At 39.0% G+C, this 18,658-nt stretch overlaps 1 protein-coding gene across 1 annotated transcript in view; it reads right to left on the reverse strand.

Moving 5' to 3' along the window:
• Positions 1-18,658, reverse strand: part of NALCN (sodium leak channel, non-selective) — a 345,337-nt gene that overhangs the window by 201,283 nt on the left and 125,396 nt on the right. Inside the window, exons 8-10 of the mRNA XM_037896440.2 lie at positions 12,586-12,728; positions 12,362-12,466; positions 9,781-9,867 (exon numbers count right to left, since the gene is read on the reverse strand). Coding sequence (XP_037752368.1) covers positions 9,781-9,867; positions 12,362-12,466; positions 12,586-12,728 — 335 coding nt within the window. The remainder of the gene's footprint in view (positions 1-9,780; positions 9,868-12,361; positions 12,467-12,585; positions 12,729-18,658) is intronic.

Genomic DNA, 18,658 nt, shown 5'->3' on the forward strand with positions numbered 1-18,658 from the left:
ACTCAACAGAAATTCTCTCCCCGCTCAGTTTCCCATCACTCCTAGTTATATACATGCATGCTACAATAAAATAAATAAATAAATCTTCTCCATCCTTGGTGTTTTATACTCTTCAAATATTTGTAAACTGTTATCTCTCCCATCTCCTTAGTTTTTGATAAACCAAGGTATACATATTGTGGTGGTGCCTTTGTGCCACCAAAGTCAAGCTTGTGATCAGTTTTGCATTTAATGTTCTTTCACGCGCTCTGTTTTATATGAAAATCCATGTACATCTATTCCAAATTTTCAGCACATAATCTCTGAGCAAAGCTTCAGTTTTCCAAGGAGCTTCAAGAAAATCAGCTAATTAGTTTCTGACTTCTAAGCAACTAAAAGTTGCTCTCCCTCCCCACAAAAATTCACATTTTGAGTATCATGATTGCTTTGGGACCTTCTAGATTAAAAGCTACACACTTTAGAACTTGAAAACATTGTTCATTGTGAGAGTTTGGTTGGGTCTCTTGGGTTATGGAATTATTTTGTTAATGAATAAAAAGAAAAAAATCTTAGGATTTTATGTTATAACTATTGGTTCATATTTAGCTGAGGAAAACAAAGGTTCGCATCATGCTGAGCCAGCCTTCCAGCAGCCAATTCCCCAAGTATGAACTGCAGTGCAGAGCAGAGCAGTGCAAAGTAGTGCGGAACAGCTAGTTTGGGAGAAATCTGGCTGTTGATGCTGGTGGGCAGTTTGGGTAAGGGCATGTTGCCAGGATGCCATCCCCACTGGGGCAGAGTTAAGGTAGAAATATGTTGTCTATATGCTGATTGTTGTAGTGGTCACATGTGCATCTTTGGATGGAGGAGTAAAAGGTATATCATGTTAGATACCATGACTTTTCATTTCCTTGCTTTTGTGGGTTTGTGTTAGGTATGTCAGGTGTAGAGCAACTTTTCATTCATGCGGCATGAAGGGGTTTTTGGCACTAATTTCTTACAATCAGGGCCTCTCTATACCGAAGAGTGGACAAACACAAAGTAAGAAACATCCCCTGACACAAACAGCTCTTTTAGCCTCTCCCCTTATGGTAAGTTGATCCTTCGAGACCTCTGATTATTTTCATTGCTCAGTACTGAATTTCTTCTAATTTTCTCTAAGGGAAACGTAAAGCGCTCTCTCCCACCCACACAGCCGTTGTAGAAAAAGAGGTCAGGATGCTCCCATATCAGGAAGCAAAGGAGAAAATTAACCAATTGACTGCCTCACTGTCACAGAAGGCCTATTCTACCTAATAGAGACTAACTTTTCATTTCTCTCTCTTTCCCCCACCCGATTCCAACAATTATGCCAGGCAAAGGAATCCCCCCACCCCACCCAAAAAAACCCACCACATATACATACACCTCACCATTCTGCAGCATCGCTGCTATTACAGCCTTAGGGTGAGAATTACTTCTGCTCTGGCTGCATTTCCCCTTCCCACAATCCCATCCAGGAAGAGAAAATGGCTGGTGTTTCCGTTTTTCAAAATATTCATCAAATACTTCCCATAATATCCAGCACTGCAACTGCAGATAGGGAGTTTGTGTGGAGCTGGCCTATGAGGTGCCAAAATCTTATCATCTACACTGGTTCCTCTGGTGAGAAAGCACTCAGTTTCCCCAACAGACACAGTCCCCTTCCATCTCACTTTTTCTCCACTGCTCTCTATATTTACTTTTTTGAAATATGGGTTCGAATATATTAATCATAATTAGTTTATATCTATCTATCTACATCTATCTATCCCCCCCTCAGTCTCTGAAGTAAAAACCCACATTTTTTTGAGTCCCACTTCTTGCCCTAGTAAATCAGCTACATGCTACATAAACAAAAATTGCATTAACTCATGTGAAATGATACAACCTCTATCCATGCCCAGGAGTTTAGAATAAGATTAGAATACAGGAAAATGAAGCTTGTTTTAAACTAACACCATTGAACTTTAGGATTTGTGAATCTATGCAAACTGCTTCTGATGAAACTAGTCAACCCATTCAAGTCAAACTTACAGTACAGTCAGCTATAACAGTTTTTTTCTCTCACCCCCATGAGGGGGCTTTTAAAAATACTCATTAAAGTTATTTGAAAGAAATAACATATATTTATAAACTTCGACTATACACTGTATTTACTCTCTGTCTGGTGTTATAGAGGGATCTCGTACACTCTTTGGGCACTGAATGAGATCATTTTAGAGAGTTAGACAGGGACAGTCAGAGGAGTCCTTAAAAATATATTGGAAGGTACTGAAACCCAATTAAGTAAGTTGGGCCTGATTCTCTTCTCAGGAGTAATTCTTTATAAAACTGTTTAAAGCCAGTGTAAGTGAGAATAGAATGTGGTATAATGGTGTAAAACTTCTAGAGGGACTCTTGAGTTACACAGATGTAAATGAGATTAGCACTAGGGCCACTGTTCTAATTTAACAATAAGCATTTACTCTAAAAAGGAAAGAGGGGAAAAAACCATTTTACACTCTATACTATTACTGCTGTAATCAAATTCCCTAAATATTGGCTGGTCCTCTGTGTGTCACTTTAGACTGGAAATCATCTCTCTCTTATTTAATCTATCCCTCATGATGCAGCTAAAATAATCTCCTATTCCTGTGATTCTGCTCATGCTCTCTCTACCCTTTGCTGGTTTCCGGTCTTTCCACATCAAGTATAAGCTCCTTGCCCTCATTTTCAAGGTACTACACAATTCTTTAATAAGTAAACATATACACAATATAACAATATTACACAGCACAAGATAACAACTCTTTTGGAAAAAGCTGTTATTAGAATGTTGATGTCTCCTTTGCTCTGATTGATCAGAAGTGTTTCAGAGTTTTCTAATTCTTGTGATCCCATTTTTATTTTCAAGTGATAACCTATGACGGCCTATACTTTAATTCTGTGGTACCCATATCACATAGATTGAGACCAAAATGGTTAAAAGTTAATAGAATATTTTAAAAATAAATCAATTTGAAAAAAGTGTTTAAGATCGCAGTTCATTAACAGGACACAGATGTAAATAAATTTCACAAATATGTAAATTTCAAAATAAAACAGATAAAGATAATTTCCTTCTATGCATACATGCTACAACACCAATTCATGTCTCTGTGTTTACCTTAAAACTCTGATGACATTACTAATATATAATGCCATATGCTGCAAGGAATGAAGATCCCTGCACTGATATAGGTGTTAGTAAAGTGATTAGTGGTTAGAAGGAAGACACAGGCAGGTTAAAGCTTGTCAATTCATCTTTAAGCCACCAAGAACGTTCTACACATGTACCAGAGAAGGAAAGCATCTTTGGTGATAGAAAGACAAAAAGAAGGAAGGACTAATAAAAGTCAATCCCCTTATATTCCCATTCTTTAGGATTCTTAACAGACAATAAAAAATACAAGGTGTCTTTAACAAGGGGATTAAAAGATTAAACCATTTCCAGCAGAGTTTGAAAAAAAGATTTTTCTGGTGCCTCATGTTCAGCCTTTTGGTATCCATGAGACTGAGAACTTCCCAGTATGTTGATAGGTGTAATTCATGGTAGGCAGGAAGTTATAATAAACCTAAATCTATTAAAAAAGTATCAACAACAACAGCAAAATAATTTGGGAAAGTGGGTTCCTCAGCATGCATTTCTGACAAATGATTCATGTTGAAATGGAAATCATAACAATTATTTTTCTGGGACAAAAAAAAAATCAGTATTTGTAATCAATGCCATTCATGGGAAACAATGAAAATAAGTAACTGGGGACCACAGGTTATCTTTTGGGACAATGAAAAGAAAAATGCAATAAAAAGTCATTATACAGAAGTGAAGCCTGACTATAGTTAATGTTGCAACAATGGTGTTATTTTAGAGTGTTATTTTAGGGTTATTTGCAAGTCAAAAGCAAAACCCCAAATGCTAGTAATTATGGGGGATTATGTCTCATTGGCAATTTCTATCCATTCTGAAAATCTTGAGAAAATTGAGTAGGGAGTTTCTGAGATTCAAAGCGCCACCAAAAACACACAATCCTTGGCCTACCTCTAGTGCTTTATTCTTACACACTTCTGTCCTTTCACTAAGTAACTCAGTGGGCCAAGAAATTTCTTTATCTTCCCTATGTTCCTCTATTTTGAGACAGTTATTTGGCTATTTATGTGATCTCTACCCCTAATACCTGACCGCCTCATGGTTATTAATAGATTGTATTCTCATGGGACCTATGTGAGGTTGGGAAGAATTTCCCCATTTTACAGATTACCTGATTTATCCAGAATCTACAGGAAATGTATGGCTGATTGAGGAATTGAACCCAGGTCTCCTGAGGCCCAGTCTAGCACCTCATCCCTTGGACCATTTCCTCCTCTCTGAGACAAAGTGCAATTTGTTGAGGAGATAAATCCTAAATTCTTGATTCTCTAGTCTGTAAACTATTTGCTGCTTGAATACAAAAACTGTCAGAATGTAAATATATCAGTGAATGAATAAATGGAATTTCATCAAAACACAGTCTTAACTGTTGAAAGAGTACCATATTCTTTTGTTTACAGTAATAATATTTAAAGAGCCCAGAGAAGAATTAAGAAAACCTAACAAAATCTTTATTAAGAAATTTAATTCAAATTATAAAAAAAATCTTCACTAACCTTTCCCAAGAACTCTACCCCTATCTGTATACTGAGTGACAACACACTTAGCCAATAAATGTCAAGATAGAAATATTATATATTCAGAAGAATCCTCATTGGCTGAAAATATCCTAAGGAATGGACACTTACCTATCAGTCCCTGAAAGATGATTAATCCTTTCATGGCTGTTTTATATACACATCATTTTATATGTCTCTTATGAAACGTGGAAAAAACCCCTAACAAAACCAAATAAACAACAAACACATCTCTCATTAAGAACTCCAGACTCAGTGAATGCATTGAATATATTGGAAAAGTTGTGGCAACCTTTAGATGCGTGACCTATTTAAAATCTATTATATTTTTATTTAAGCAATGGTGCAATTGCATAAAGTACTGCATCATAAAGTAAATACATATGCATGAATTTATCAGGTTTCAGAGTAGCAGCCGTGTTAGTTTGTATCCGCAAAAAGAAAAGGAGGACTTGTGGCACCTTAGAGACTAACCAATTTATTTGAGCATAAGCTTTCGTGAGCTACAGCTCACTTCATCAGATGCATTCAGTGGAAAATACAGTGGGGAGATTTATATGCACAGAGAACATGAAACAATGGGTGTTACCATACACACTGTAACCAGAGTGATCAGTTAAGGTGAGCTATTACCAGCAGGAGAGCAGGGGGGAAAAACCTTTTGTAGTGATAATCAAGGTGGGCCATTTCCAGAAGTTGACAAGAACGTCTGAGGAACAGCTGGGGGCGGGGGGGGGGGGGGAGAGGTGTGGAGGGGGGCGCCTACGCTACCAGCACTCCCAGCTATCTTCGAGACACCACTGACTTCCTGAGGAAACTACAGTCCATCGGTGATCTTCCTGAAAACACCATCCTAGCCACTATGGATGTAGAAGCCCTCTACACCAACATTCCACACAAAGATGGACTACAAGCCGTCAGGAACAGTATCCCCGATAACGTCATGGCAAACCTGGTGGCTGAACTTTGTGACTTTGTCCTCACCCATAACTATTTCACATTTGGGGACACTGTATACCTTCAAATCAGCGGCACTGCCATGGGTACCCGCATGGCCCCACAGTATGCCAACATTTTTATGGCTGACTTAGAACAACGCTTCCTCGGCTCTCGTCCCCTAATGCCCCTACTCTACTTGCGCTACATTGATGACATCTTCATCATCTGGACCAATGGAAAAGAAGCTCTTGAGGAATTCCACCATGATTTCAACAATTTCCATCCCACCATCAACCTCAGCCTGGACCAGTCCACACAAGAGAGCCACTTCCTGGACACTATGGTGCTAATAAGCGATGGTCACATAAACACCACCCTATACCGGAAACCTACTGACCGCTATGCCTACCTACATGCCTCCAGCTTTCACCCAGACCACACCACATGATCCATTGTCTACAGCCAAGCTCTATGATACAACCACATTTGCTCCAACCCCTCAGACAGAGACAAACATCTACAAGATCTCTATCAAGCATTCTTACAACTACAATACCCACCTGCTGAAGTGAAGAAACAGATTGACAGAGCCAGAAGAGTACCCAGAAGTCACCTACTACAGGACAGGCCCAACAAAGAAAATAACAGAACGCCACTAGCCATCACCTTCAGCCCCAACTAAAACCTCTCCAACTCATCATCAAGGATCTACAACCTATCCTGAAGGATGACCCATCACTCTCAAAAATCTTGGGAGAAAGGCCAGTCCTTGCTTACAGACAGCCCCCCAACCTGAAGCAAATAGTCACCAGCAACCACACACCACACAACAGAACCACTAATCCAGGAACCTATCCTTGCAACAAAGCCCGTTGCCAACTGTGTCCACATATCTATTCAGGAGACACCATCATAGGGCCTAATCACATTAGCCACACCATTAGAGGCTCGTTCACCTGCACATCTACCAATGTGATATATTCCGTCATGTGCCAGCAATGCCCCTCTGCCATGTACACTGGTCAAACTGGACAGTCTCTACGTAAAAGAATAAATGGACACAAATCAGACATCAAGAATTATAACATTCAAAAACAAGTTGGAGAACACTTCAATCTCTTTGGTCACTCAATTACAGACCTAAAAGTGGCAATTCTTCAACAAAAAAACTTCAAAAACAGACTCCAACGAGAGACTGCTGAATTGGAATTAATTTTCAAACTGGATACAGTTAATTTAGGCTTGAATAAAGACTGGGAGTGGATGGGTCATTACACAAAGTAAAACTATTTCCCCATGTTTATTCCCCCACTGTTCCTCAGACGTTCTTGTCAACTGCTGGAAATGGCCCACCTTGATTATCACTATAAAAGGTTCCCCCAGCCCCGCTCTCCTGCTAGTAATAGCTCACCTTAACTGATCACTCTGGTTACAGTGTGTATGGTAACACCCATTGTTTCATGTTCTCTGTGTATATAAATCTCCCCACTGTATTTTCCACTAAATGCATCCGATGAAGTGAACTGTAGCTCACAAAAGCTTATGCTCAAATAAATTTCTTAGTCTCTAAGGCGCCACAAGTCCTCCTTTTCTTTTTATGAATTTATCAGACATTTAGAATGCATGTTTTTAAGGGCACGGATTGCGTTTTCCTCTGTGTTTGGAAGGCAACTTGACCCAATTTGGACAGTACTACACTAACAATGACAATTTTGTGCATTGTTTTTTTTGCTTGTCCTTGACCTCCTGAAAGGTAATATATAATTGAGAATCAGCTGGATGTTGATAGGATGGAGTCGTATCAATCTGTCAAAAGAAAACTACTATCTGAATTGCAAAAGTAAAAAGGCCACAGTATCAGCTAAAGCATGAGGTTCCAACTTAATGGAATACAATGTACCATGTGCTTTTATGACTCTTGAAAAAAAACAATATGCCACACCACAGTAATTTAGACAAAGATGAAACAAGCAAGTCAGATGCTATCTTGAACTTCCATTCAATGGTGCTTTCACCATTAGTTTGGCAACATTTTCACCATCACTTGCGATTAGCACTTGAGAAATGATAGGTCTCCATGGCTAACTGATAGTTCTCCAAATGTAACTGTAAACGGGGAATTGTCATCGAGAGCATGTGTTTCCAATGGGGTCCTGCAGGGTTTGGTTCTTGGCCCTTAGCTATTTAACATTTGTATAAATGGCATGTAAGAAAACATGAAATCATCACTGACAAAGTTTGCAGATGATACAAAAGTTGGGGGAGTGGTAAATAATGAAGAGGAAAGATGTGATTCGGTGTTATTTGGTAAACTGGACACAAACTAACAATATTCATTTTACTATGGCTAAATGTAAATGTATACATCTATGGACAAAGAACATAGGGCATACTTACATTATGGAGCATTCTATCCTGGGAAGCAGTGACTCTAAAACAGATTTGGGGGTTGTGGTAGATAATCAGCTAAACATGAGCTCTCAGTGTAATGCTGTGGCCAGAAGAGTTAATGTGATCACAGGATGCATAAGCAGGGGAATCTTGAGCAGGAGGAGAGAGGTTACTTTACCTCTGTATTTGGCATTGCTGTGATTGCTGCTGGAATACTGTGTCCAGTTCTGATGCCCATAATTAAAAAATTATGTTGATAAATTGGAAAGGGTTCAGAGAAGAGCCATGAGAATGATTAAAAGATTAGAAAACATGCCTTACAGTGAGACACTCCGAGAGCTCAATCTATTTAGCTTAACAAAGAGAATGTTAAGGGATGACTTGATTACAGTCTATATAAGTATCTACACAGGGAACAAATATTTAACAAAGAGCTCTTCAATCTATCAGAGAAAGTTATAACAATCTAATGGCTGGAAGCTGAAGCTAGACAAATTCAGACCGAACAAAAGTTTAGAACTTTTAACACAGAGAGAAATTAACCACTGGAACAATTTACCAAGGGTCATGGTGGATTCTCCATTGGAATTATTTGGGGGAAGTTCTATGTCTTGAGTTATACAAGAGGTCAGTCTAGATTATTACAATGGTCCCTTCCGGATTTGGAATCTATGAATCTATCAGAACACAGTGCAGATGATGCTTTGGTAGGCTAGATACTGCCACACCTCAAGAATTTATATTCTTTTGTTGGAACAATTAAGAGATATGCCATGAGTAACAGACATATCACACAATAGTGTGACAAGCTTGTTCAACTTTAATAATGTGCAACTTTCCTGAACTCATGATAAAAGGCATTTGCCAGGAGACATGCATCAGTTCACGTCCTGCCAGCTTGTACACATACTGTAGCTCACATGCTAAACTGAACATTATCAGAACCATAGCCTGGAAGGCACAGATCATATTATTCTGATTGCTGTAGTGTTTTTGGTGTTGTGTTCTGAAGTAAGGCAGGCTCACTGACAAGTGTCATTCCTTATCATGCAAGACTGAAAGTTATAAATAAAACATCGTGGCACTCTACATTGTTTTGTGAATGGAAAATTTGATTTATAAAACATTCTTTATCCTAGTTTTGGATTTACGTAAGGGTTGAGTAAGATGGATTTTCATTAATTCATTATGTAAAACTAAAAATATCAAAATTAAACATTTAAAACATTGTATTAGTTTGAATGTAGGTCTACTGCCTCCCTCTATTAGTCATATTTTTAAGTTGAAAATGGAATTGAAGTATTTTTGTGTTGAGCATGTTATCTGGCCCACTTTTTAGTGCACACTATTGTATTTTGGGATCAATAACTGGGCATATTATACACCTAACCCGCGGGTGGGATTGATTTGTAGGGAAGGATGTGGAGGTAAAGAAGGATTATTTAAATTATTTTAGGTAATAAAATGATATTTTAAAACCCTTTTTTTAAAATGACAACATCGAACAGTCCCTTTATAAAGAATGTACTTTTCTAGACAAACATTATAAAATGCCTTATAATTTGGGATGAAGTCCATACTACTTTCTTTGCTGATCTTATGTTTCATGAGCACATGCAATATGACTTGGTAAGTTACCAATAAATGTAAGGCAATTCATGATCAATATTATTGCAGCTGTAATTTCTTACCAACAGCCACTCTAAGCCAACATTCACACACTACTGTTCACACCAATTGATTTATTTTAAAAAAGTACCGTACCTGTAGACATGCTGGAGCTCTACCCTGGGGTTTATTCATATCAACAGCCACTAGCTGCCAGCCTCCAGCAGCATCTTCATGAAACATCTTGAAGAGGAAAATACTTGTCAGAAGCATTTTACATAATGATAAATACAAGTGAAACTTGTGATATATATTATTTAGGATCTGCTCACATTCTGATCTCTGCGCTCTTAAAGAAAGAGGGAAATGGTTCTTATTGTTACAGAATACGCAAGATAGATCTCACCATTTTCCTATTTTAATAACAATTCTGCCAGAACAACAACTTTTTGCATGCAGAATTTCATTCAGATAATATGAAAAACCGCATTACATCAACCTAATAATTGGTCCTAATATATTAGTACTAATTATACTAACTAGTTCAGAGTGGATCTGTTCAGCACTATTTGTTTTGTAGAATCTCTCAGAACAAAGCTCCTCATCTATTCAGCATATTTAGAAGAAACCCAGCCATCTTACATTCTTGTTAAAAGCAAGTTTCATGGTGGCCTTTTGCAGAACTCCCTGGGATTTATACCAAGGGAACAATAATAAATCACACCATGCCCTTTTACTGACAAAAGTACTTTACATCAAGGGTCAGAATCTGATCTTTTTTACACTGCATATCCACAGTAAGTCCATAGCAGTTCAATGCAGTTACTCTGACAATACAGGGGTATAATTAAAAATGTGGAGTGAAATCCTGGCTTCACTGAAATCACTGGCAAAACTCTCATTGACTTCAGTGGGCCAGGATTTCACCCCAGCCTTTAGAAAACAGAACATGTATATAAAATGGCTTTTAATAATAGGTCATAAAAAGATGTAGGTTGATTGGCATAAGAAATGTGTCCTGAAAGCCATTAACAGAAAATGTGCATATGTTCCTGTGAAGACAATGAGCTACACTAATTTTTTACTCATCATCTGAGAGAATTCCCTTTATGCCACTTACTTCAGCAGCCCATAAACACCTGAGAGCCAACTTTTCTTTGATCAGTAGTAGACTAATTTTCTGCACAAGTTAATTGATTTGTCAATTGGGCAAATGAAGTAAATCATACAGCGAAAGTACAGAAGAAAATTTTGTCAAGGTCACTTCATGCCCAACACAAGAAATATAGCCCATTTTTATATGGCACTTTGTATTGGAAAGGCTCCTTTAGAGAATTCTGACCAATACAGAAACAGTAGAAGCATTTTTTTATAGTCTGTTAAACTAGATTCCCATTATGTCAGTGTTTCAGGTAACCTTACTTTTTGGAACAAGATAGCCATTAACCTGTCTACAGTCCACAAATTATTTTTATTCTGTGATATGATGGTTTTCATATCTAATGTGGTCTAATGACGTTATCCTTAGTGTTTCTATTTTCCCCAAATGTGCCTGCTTCTGGAGTTTCCCCATAGAGACCTGTCTGTCACAGACCCTAGTTAATTCACAGAGGCTGCGGCATTAAAACTAGGGACGTGACAGGTAGTAAACCCAGATCTGATTTGTACACTGATGTGCTATGTTTGGTGGAATCATCTTCATGCAGAATTACACTTGGCCTAGGCCAGGTTTCAGCTAAGATCGTGGTCTCAACAATAACCTTATGCCAATGAGTTTCATAGGCAAAGTGTGGATTGTGTGAAAAAGTATTTCCTGTTAGGAGTAATGTGAAGGAGCAAATTTTAAACTGATAAAAAGAAAAATGTTCTGACACAAGCTATACTTAGACTGCAGAACTCAATGCCACAAGATATCATGGAGCCCAAGAAACGAGCAGGATTCACTAAATGACTTGACATTCATATGGATAACACAAATTTCCAGAGTTATAATAGAAAATATTAAACAAAATAATTTTGGAAGAGATTTACATTCTTATTCTTTAGGGCACAAACTAACATCCAAATATCGGGGGATAGGAAGAAATTTTCCTTACGGGGAAGTTTCCCATATCTGCCTTCTGTAGGGTTTTTTCCATGTTCCTCTGTGGCAGCTAGTACTGGCCACAACCAGACACAAGATACTGCACTAGGTAGACAACTGTTCTGAAGAAGCATGGCCATTCCCACGTGCTAGATACTTAAAATAGCCTCTGTGATGATGCAGCAGACATTTTAAGTCTGGACAGAGCGTGCACAAGGGGGGGCAAGCAGGGGCACCCCCCACCAATAATCAGTGAGGGACACAGAACTCCTCCAGTTCTGGGCTGTGGCGGAGAGAACAAGCTCCTCCAGCCACAGAGCTGCGGCGGGAAAAGCCCATATTCCAAAACCCAAATATCATATGGAAACAAAAAATAAAAAGGAATCATTCGATCTCTAATTATGATGGACAAATGGGCAGTGTGTACAGTATATAACAAGATGTGCCCACGAACAATGGCTTGATTATGTTCTATTATATTTTTCTATTATATTTTTAAGATACCCTATTTGAATGATACACTCTATCATATAGAATGTACTGAAACTAGGCAATAGCTAGCAGGGATTTCTGGTTTACTACTTTGCAATAAATTAAAAACAGAGGTATCCAAACAATATCTCAGTATTAAGAGCTATAACATCAGCACTCTACCTGGGTAGTAGCTGTTGAGGTGGTACTGCTTCTGGACCCCCACATCTGCTGGAATTGCACTCTTATTTCAGCAAACGTTTCAATGATGACAGCGATGAACACGTTCTACAAGAAAAATTAAAAGCAAAGGCTTACCAGGAAGCTCAGCAGGTGGAAAAGAGCAGAAATTCAGTCAAACATGATTTATATTCCAGGCAGGTTTAAAAGAACAAATTGTTCAGTACCTTAACGAGCCAGGCAAGAAAGAAAATTAAGGTGATGAAATAGAAGTATGAACGCCATCGGGGAAAACTGTCAATTGCTCTATACATAAGGAATACCCAGCCTTCTTGAGAAGCAGCTTCATAAACAGTAAATATGCTGGTGCCTGTTGATGAAAAATGAAAATATTTTAAATAAAAAATAAACATTTTCAAGATCTCCAAGCAATCATCTTTCATCCATTTCCTTTTTGTAAATGGTAAAGGTCCCCCAAAAGAAGTAGCTCTTCATGCACACTTGAATGTTGTTTCTTCTTATGATTGGATCTAAATTGTTTTTACATTACAGTGTTCCACATCCACTTCTTGGATACATACACACAGCCCTCTGGATCACTTTAATGGGAAACATACAAATGACTCCAAAGGCAGAACTCAGCCCACTGTAAGTAATCTCAGTATTATCTGTGAGAAAAGTTGAATTAAACTATCAGGATTGTTGACCAGCAGGAGAAATGAGTTTGAATTTATTTGCATTAATAAAGCAAATATAAATTAGGTAATTAACAATATACAGCAAGGTATGTGGTTAAGCTGGTAAAGGTAATCATACTCAAGTATTTACCCAAATGCATTTGAACACTGCAAAAGTGCACATATCTATTACAGTCACACTAATTTAAGTGTCTTATTGCTTTTAGGAAATACTTTTCAAAAGCATTTTAAAATTAAAGTTATTCAGTCTTTGGAGAGTAGGGGGTGGATGGAAAGTTGTAAGTTTCTATGTGTATGGAAACCTATTTGATTTAAAAATGTATTGCTAAAAGTTATATTTTTCCAGTTTTAAGGAACTACAAACTTTAGGAGCCAAGAGCATCCTCAAGTCTGGAGCCAATTTTTGCAAACTGACTCTTGTGCTTGTCATCCGACAACCAAACGTTGAAATCTAAAGAGGAGAGCACCCACTCTCTTCTGTAGCTACTGGCAACCTTTCTGATACCATTTCAATGGAATGGCGATTTCATGGGTGAAGAAAAAGAAAAGAAAGAAAGAAAGAAAGAAATTTTAAAAATGAAAAAAGGAGTCCTATTTATGTATCTGCTTAAGAAGCTTGCTGAATTTGGTACCAAATGCCCATTTTATGTTATTATAAAACATTGCTCCAATAAAGGGGCACAGTCCTGCAACCCTTCATTCCACATGAGAAGGGACTACAGGATCAAGGCCTTGGGTTATTCTTTTTAAATTTTATTTCATTATATTGGTTTGTATTTATCCTTCTGATAATGGCTCAATCATAAAGATGGTTATCTGAAAACAAAACTATGACCATTGCCTTTCATACTGACCAGTTTTGTATCATTTTTCTCTTATGGCTTCCTTGGTCTATTTATTGCATGCAGCTGTTGTCCTTTGTCTTATACTTACACAGAGTGGGTCGCGACCCTGTTTTAATGGGGTCGCTAGTGCTGGTGTTAGATTTGCCGGGGCCAAGCCCAAGCCCCACCGCCCCGACCAAAGCCAAAGCCCGAGGGGCTTCAGCCCTGGGTGACAAGTCTCAGGTTACAGGCACCCCGCCTGGGTCTGAAGCCCTTGAGCTTCAGCTTTGACCCCCCCATCCTTTACCCACCTGGGATGGTGGGACTCGAGCAGTCTCAAGTTTAGGTCCCCACTCCTGCGGTCCTGTACTTATTTTTATTGTCAGAAGGGAGTCGCGGTGCAATGAAGTTTGAGAACCCCTAGCCTCTGGCATTCAAATGCCTAATGGATGACAGTCAGTCCTTGAAAAATTAGACTTTCTTTATGCATGTATCTGATTTTGGAGGCTGGTGTTTTCTGGGTCTGGACATAGAGATCACCCAGTTATAATGATCAGGGTTGTGAGAAATTCTCTTTTATTGTACTAGAAGAAAATTCCATTCCATTATGTGGTGAAAAACCCCAAGATATATTAGTTTTAGGGGAAAATCAGACAAATGAAAATACATTGGCTGCCATTAAAAACACAACAAACTGTGTATTGCTGCCTGTAAAACACTCATTTTCCAGTTTGTTGATCACTAATTTCTTTAATTTAGTAGTAGCCACCAGGTGGCGATCATGCACCTTGTGCACACCTATAACACCAGAGAGTGAGCTAATAGGGACTGTGCATGCTGTCTAATTCTAATCTCAAACAATTTTACCAAAGGATGATTTTGATTTCCAGGGTGGACATCACTACACTGGTTTTCTTTATCCTCATTTATTGAACTACTTATTGTATTCTCTCCCTATACACCTTATAAAGGCTTTGGGAAAGGTTACAGCCATACAGAAATAATTTAATCTCACAACCTTAGAAATGTTATCAGCCATGTACCATTTTTATTCCTGTACACTGGGAAAGTCATGATGGTGACTACTCCCACAAAGCAGGGATATTCTCACTGAAGAGTCTATTTTTAATTTCTTTATTATCTTTTGGTAGTAAAGTCTTTGTAAAGATTCTGAGTAGGTCATAGATTCTTTCGATGTCTTGTAGTGAGCTATGTTGGAACCAGAAGGAAATATGGACTGCCCAAGAATGTAAGGGCAAAACTGGATGAGTTTCTGGGGAGCAAATCTTTCGATGTGGTTGAAACTACAAGATCAACCCCCCTGAATGAATGGATAAGTCAATGTTTCCTTGCCTCTGAAACAAGCAAATCAAACTTTTACTCTTCAAAACCCCCTCACCAATCAACTAGCTAATGGGAGGTTGAGGGAAAGAAGAGAAGGGTGACTGCCCTGTCACCCTTTCCAAACCCCAACTACTGTATTGCTGTTAGGGAAGAATTGGCAAGAGAGGTACTAGAATACAGAATTAACTCGGTGAAGTGTGCTGGAGAACACTGCTGTTTTCTCCATTTGGGGCAATAGAGTCCTATTCTGAAAACTACATCTCATTGCAAATCCTGTGGACATGTAGTGACCTGAAACATATAGTGTCTGCATGTCCTGGGTTTTCATTTTGCAAATCTGGTCACCTATGAAAGGGTAAATAAAGTATTAAGATTGCTTTGGAAAGGACCCTGTCAAGGGAGTATGCATCCTAGGGTGGAGGGAAGGGCTGCAGATATAAGCGCTGACCATCTCTCCACGTTGTGCTACAGAGCTAAAGATGAAAAATAGAAGGGAAATTGCTACTTAGATGATTTGCAGTAAATAATTTGATAAATTTAAACTTATTGTTCACAAATCACCCACAAACACGTCATGATTTTTATAAATTTGTTCACTGTTTGCAGTTGTTTAATGAGCGGTATGAATGAATGAATCTTGGCCTTTAGAATGCCTACACAATGGTCACTGTGAACGTTTGCTATTCATGATGTCTCCACATGACCGGTCTCTTAAATCATGTAGCAATTGTTTCTGCTCCCTGATTTGACGACTTAAACTTTATAAACAAAGAAGACACCCTTTTGGATTATAAAGGAATGTGTTGTGTGAATAGCTGCACAAGCTTTTCACACTGGCCACAAGGGCACTCTGGTGTGAATATTCATGGATATTTATTCACATTAGCTTTTGTGACACTTTTGCTTGTAATGAACATTCTTGTGAATAAAACCTCCCTCACCCTCAATGTTCACAAATAAACAAATAAAAGGTACTGGGAATACCAGCAAAGCGAATCAGTAGGTTTTATTTGCATAAATATTCATTAATCTTCCTTTTTTTGTATTCACGTGGCTCTAGTGCTAATAACTTGTGCACTCATTGTGTTGGCCTTTTGGGTGGCAACTTTGAAAAGCCCACTGGCATTTCAGGAAAAACAAGGAATTGCTGAACTGATAAATCGTTTACACCTTACATGCCACTATCTGGTACTTTTGCATAGAATTGCAAGGAATTTAAAATACAAGGATTTAAGAAAAAGACTTAATACAATCTTAAATTGTAGCATTCAAGGATAATATTAGTGACAAATAGCTACTGCTCTCAATGAGCATATTGCCCAAGAACTATAAGTGGCCTCCATTGTTGCCTTCAGCTTTCCACATGTTTATTGGCTTCTACTCTGTCCAAAAACCAGAGCAAGAGACTATCAAAGTTACCAGGCTAATCACACCTCTGACTTCTCCTGGTCTCTTTGAGCGCACCCCCTCAGGTATCAGGCCATGCACTGTCACCTCTCTTGGGGTGCAATCACACAATTCTCCCACTCTTAAACCTGGCCTTGGGCTGCAATCCTCCGGTACTTACTGTGATTACCTCAGAGGGCCTGACTTAGGTTCAGCACCTATAGGACAAATGACAAGTGGTACCAGTGACCAGACAACCTTCTTAAAGCAAACCATTATTTTATTTAGAACCAAAGAATTTCTGAGAAAACAGATCTTAAAACAATAAACAGTGTATATGCTTGCCTATTTTCCCCTGAGGCTTTTTCCCTGTTTCTGTCATCCATGTCAGACTCTCTCACCAGGAACACTCAACTCCTCTCTCTCTCTCTCTCTCTCTCTCCAGGGAGTCCTTTTAACCAGTGTCCCTTTGATCTCTAGTCTTCCAGCTGGGGCTAAACAGCTATGTACCTTTGGGATGGACCCTGGAAGTAGGCCATTGTCCTGTTATTCTCCCCCAGGTTTTCCTTACTTATCTAGAACTGTAACTGCCCCCCCCCAACCCCAAAGTGTTGGTTGGGAGGTTTCTTATCTAGAGCTGGTTTGCTTGTCTGCTTGGTTTTCCAACAGCCTCTTATTAAGCTAGATGAATACATTAATACAGGAAAGTGTAATAACCCAATATAACTATACAGTGACTTTACCACACTGACATACTGTACAGTATTTGCAAAATTGTTATATGTCAGTATTCTCAGATTATTCCATAATAGCTTCACATCCACCTCAGAGACAACAGGCCTTTAGAATGATTTTTACACTATATAGTATTAGTTCCTTTGGTATTTCAAACAGTTTATTTCCTGAAAGAAATCTAACAAAAGCCAGCAAGTTTCATATTTTACTACAGCAAAATGGGTGAATCTTATATTCGAAAAACTTACAAGTTCAAAGAATTCCCCAACCTCCTTATGTTAATACCTGTTTCATAAAGGCTATGGTGTTCTTTTGGGGCAGAAAAAGCATGTACACCTATTGAATAAATCTGTCGTACAGTTACTTGGTGAGCTTTGGATTTAATTAAGCATTACACAATAGACCTAGCAACTTCAGCTGTCATGATACTTTCAGATGTTAAGTCCTTAGGGAAAAATCCTTCTGTCAGATCTGCAGGGTAGATCTGAAACTCAGCATAAATGGGAACTTATTTCAGTGGTAACATTGGAAATGTTCCTTCTGTGGTTGTTTCCTGATCCAAGCAAAGATCTGCACCTGCAGGGAGAACTGGAGGTCCTGGTGATGTCAAGGAATTATGACGTGATTGGAATAACAGAGACTTGGTGGGATAACTCACATGACTGGAGTACTGTCATGGATGGTTATAAACTGTTCAGGAAGGACAGGCAGGGCAGAAAAGGTGGGGAAGTAGCACTGTATGTAAGGGAGCAGTATGACTGCTCAGAGCTCCGGTACGAAACTGCAGTAAAACCTGAGTGTCTCTGGATTAAGTTTAGAAGTGTGAGCAACAAGAGTGATGTGGGGGTGGGAGTCTGCTATAGACCACCGGACCAGGGGGATGAGGTGGATGAGGCTTTCTTCCAGCAACTCGCAGAAGCTACTAGATTGCACGCCCTGGTTCTCATGGGTGACTTTAATTTTCCTGATATTTGCTGGGAGAGCAATATAGCGGTGCATAGACAATCCAGGAAGTTTTTGGAAAGCGTAGGGGACAATTTCCTGGTGCAAGTGCTAGACGAGCCAACTGGGGGGGAGCGTTTCTTGACCTGCTGCTCACAAACAGGGAAGAATTAGTGGGGGAAGCAAAAGTGGACGGGAATCTGGGAGGCAGTGACCATGAGTTGGTTGAGTTCAGGATCCTGACACAGGGAAGAAAGGTAAGCAGAAGGATGCGGACCCTGGACTTCAGGAAAGCAGACTTCGACTCCCTCAGGGAGCGGATGGGTAGGATCCCCTGGGGGACTAACATGAAGGGGAAAGGAGTCCAGGAG

The sequence above is a fragment of the Chelonia mydas genome, chromosome 1 (assembly GCF_015237465.2).
Source record: "Chelonia mydas isolate rCheMyd1 chromosome 1, rCheMyd1.pri.v2, whole genome shotgun sequence".
Lineage (NCBI taxonomy): Eukaryota > Metazoa > Chordata > Testudines > Cheloniidae > Chelonia > Chelonia mydas.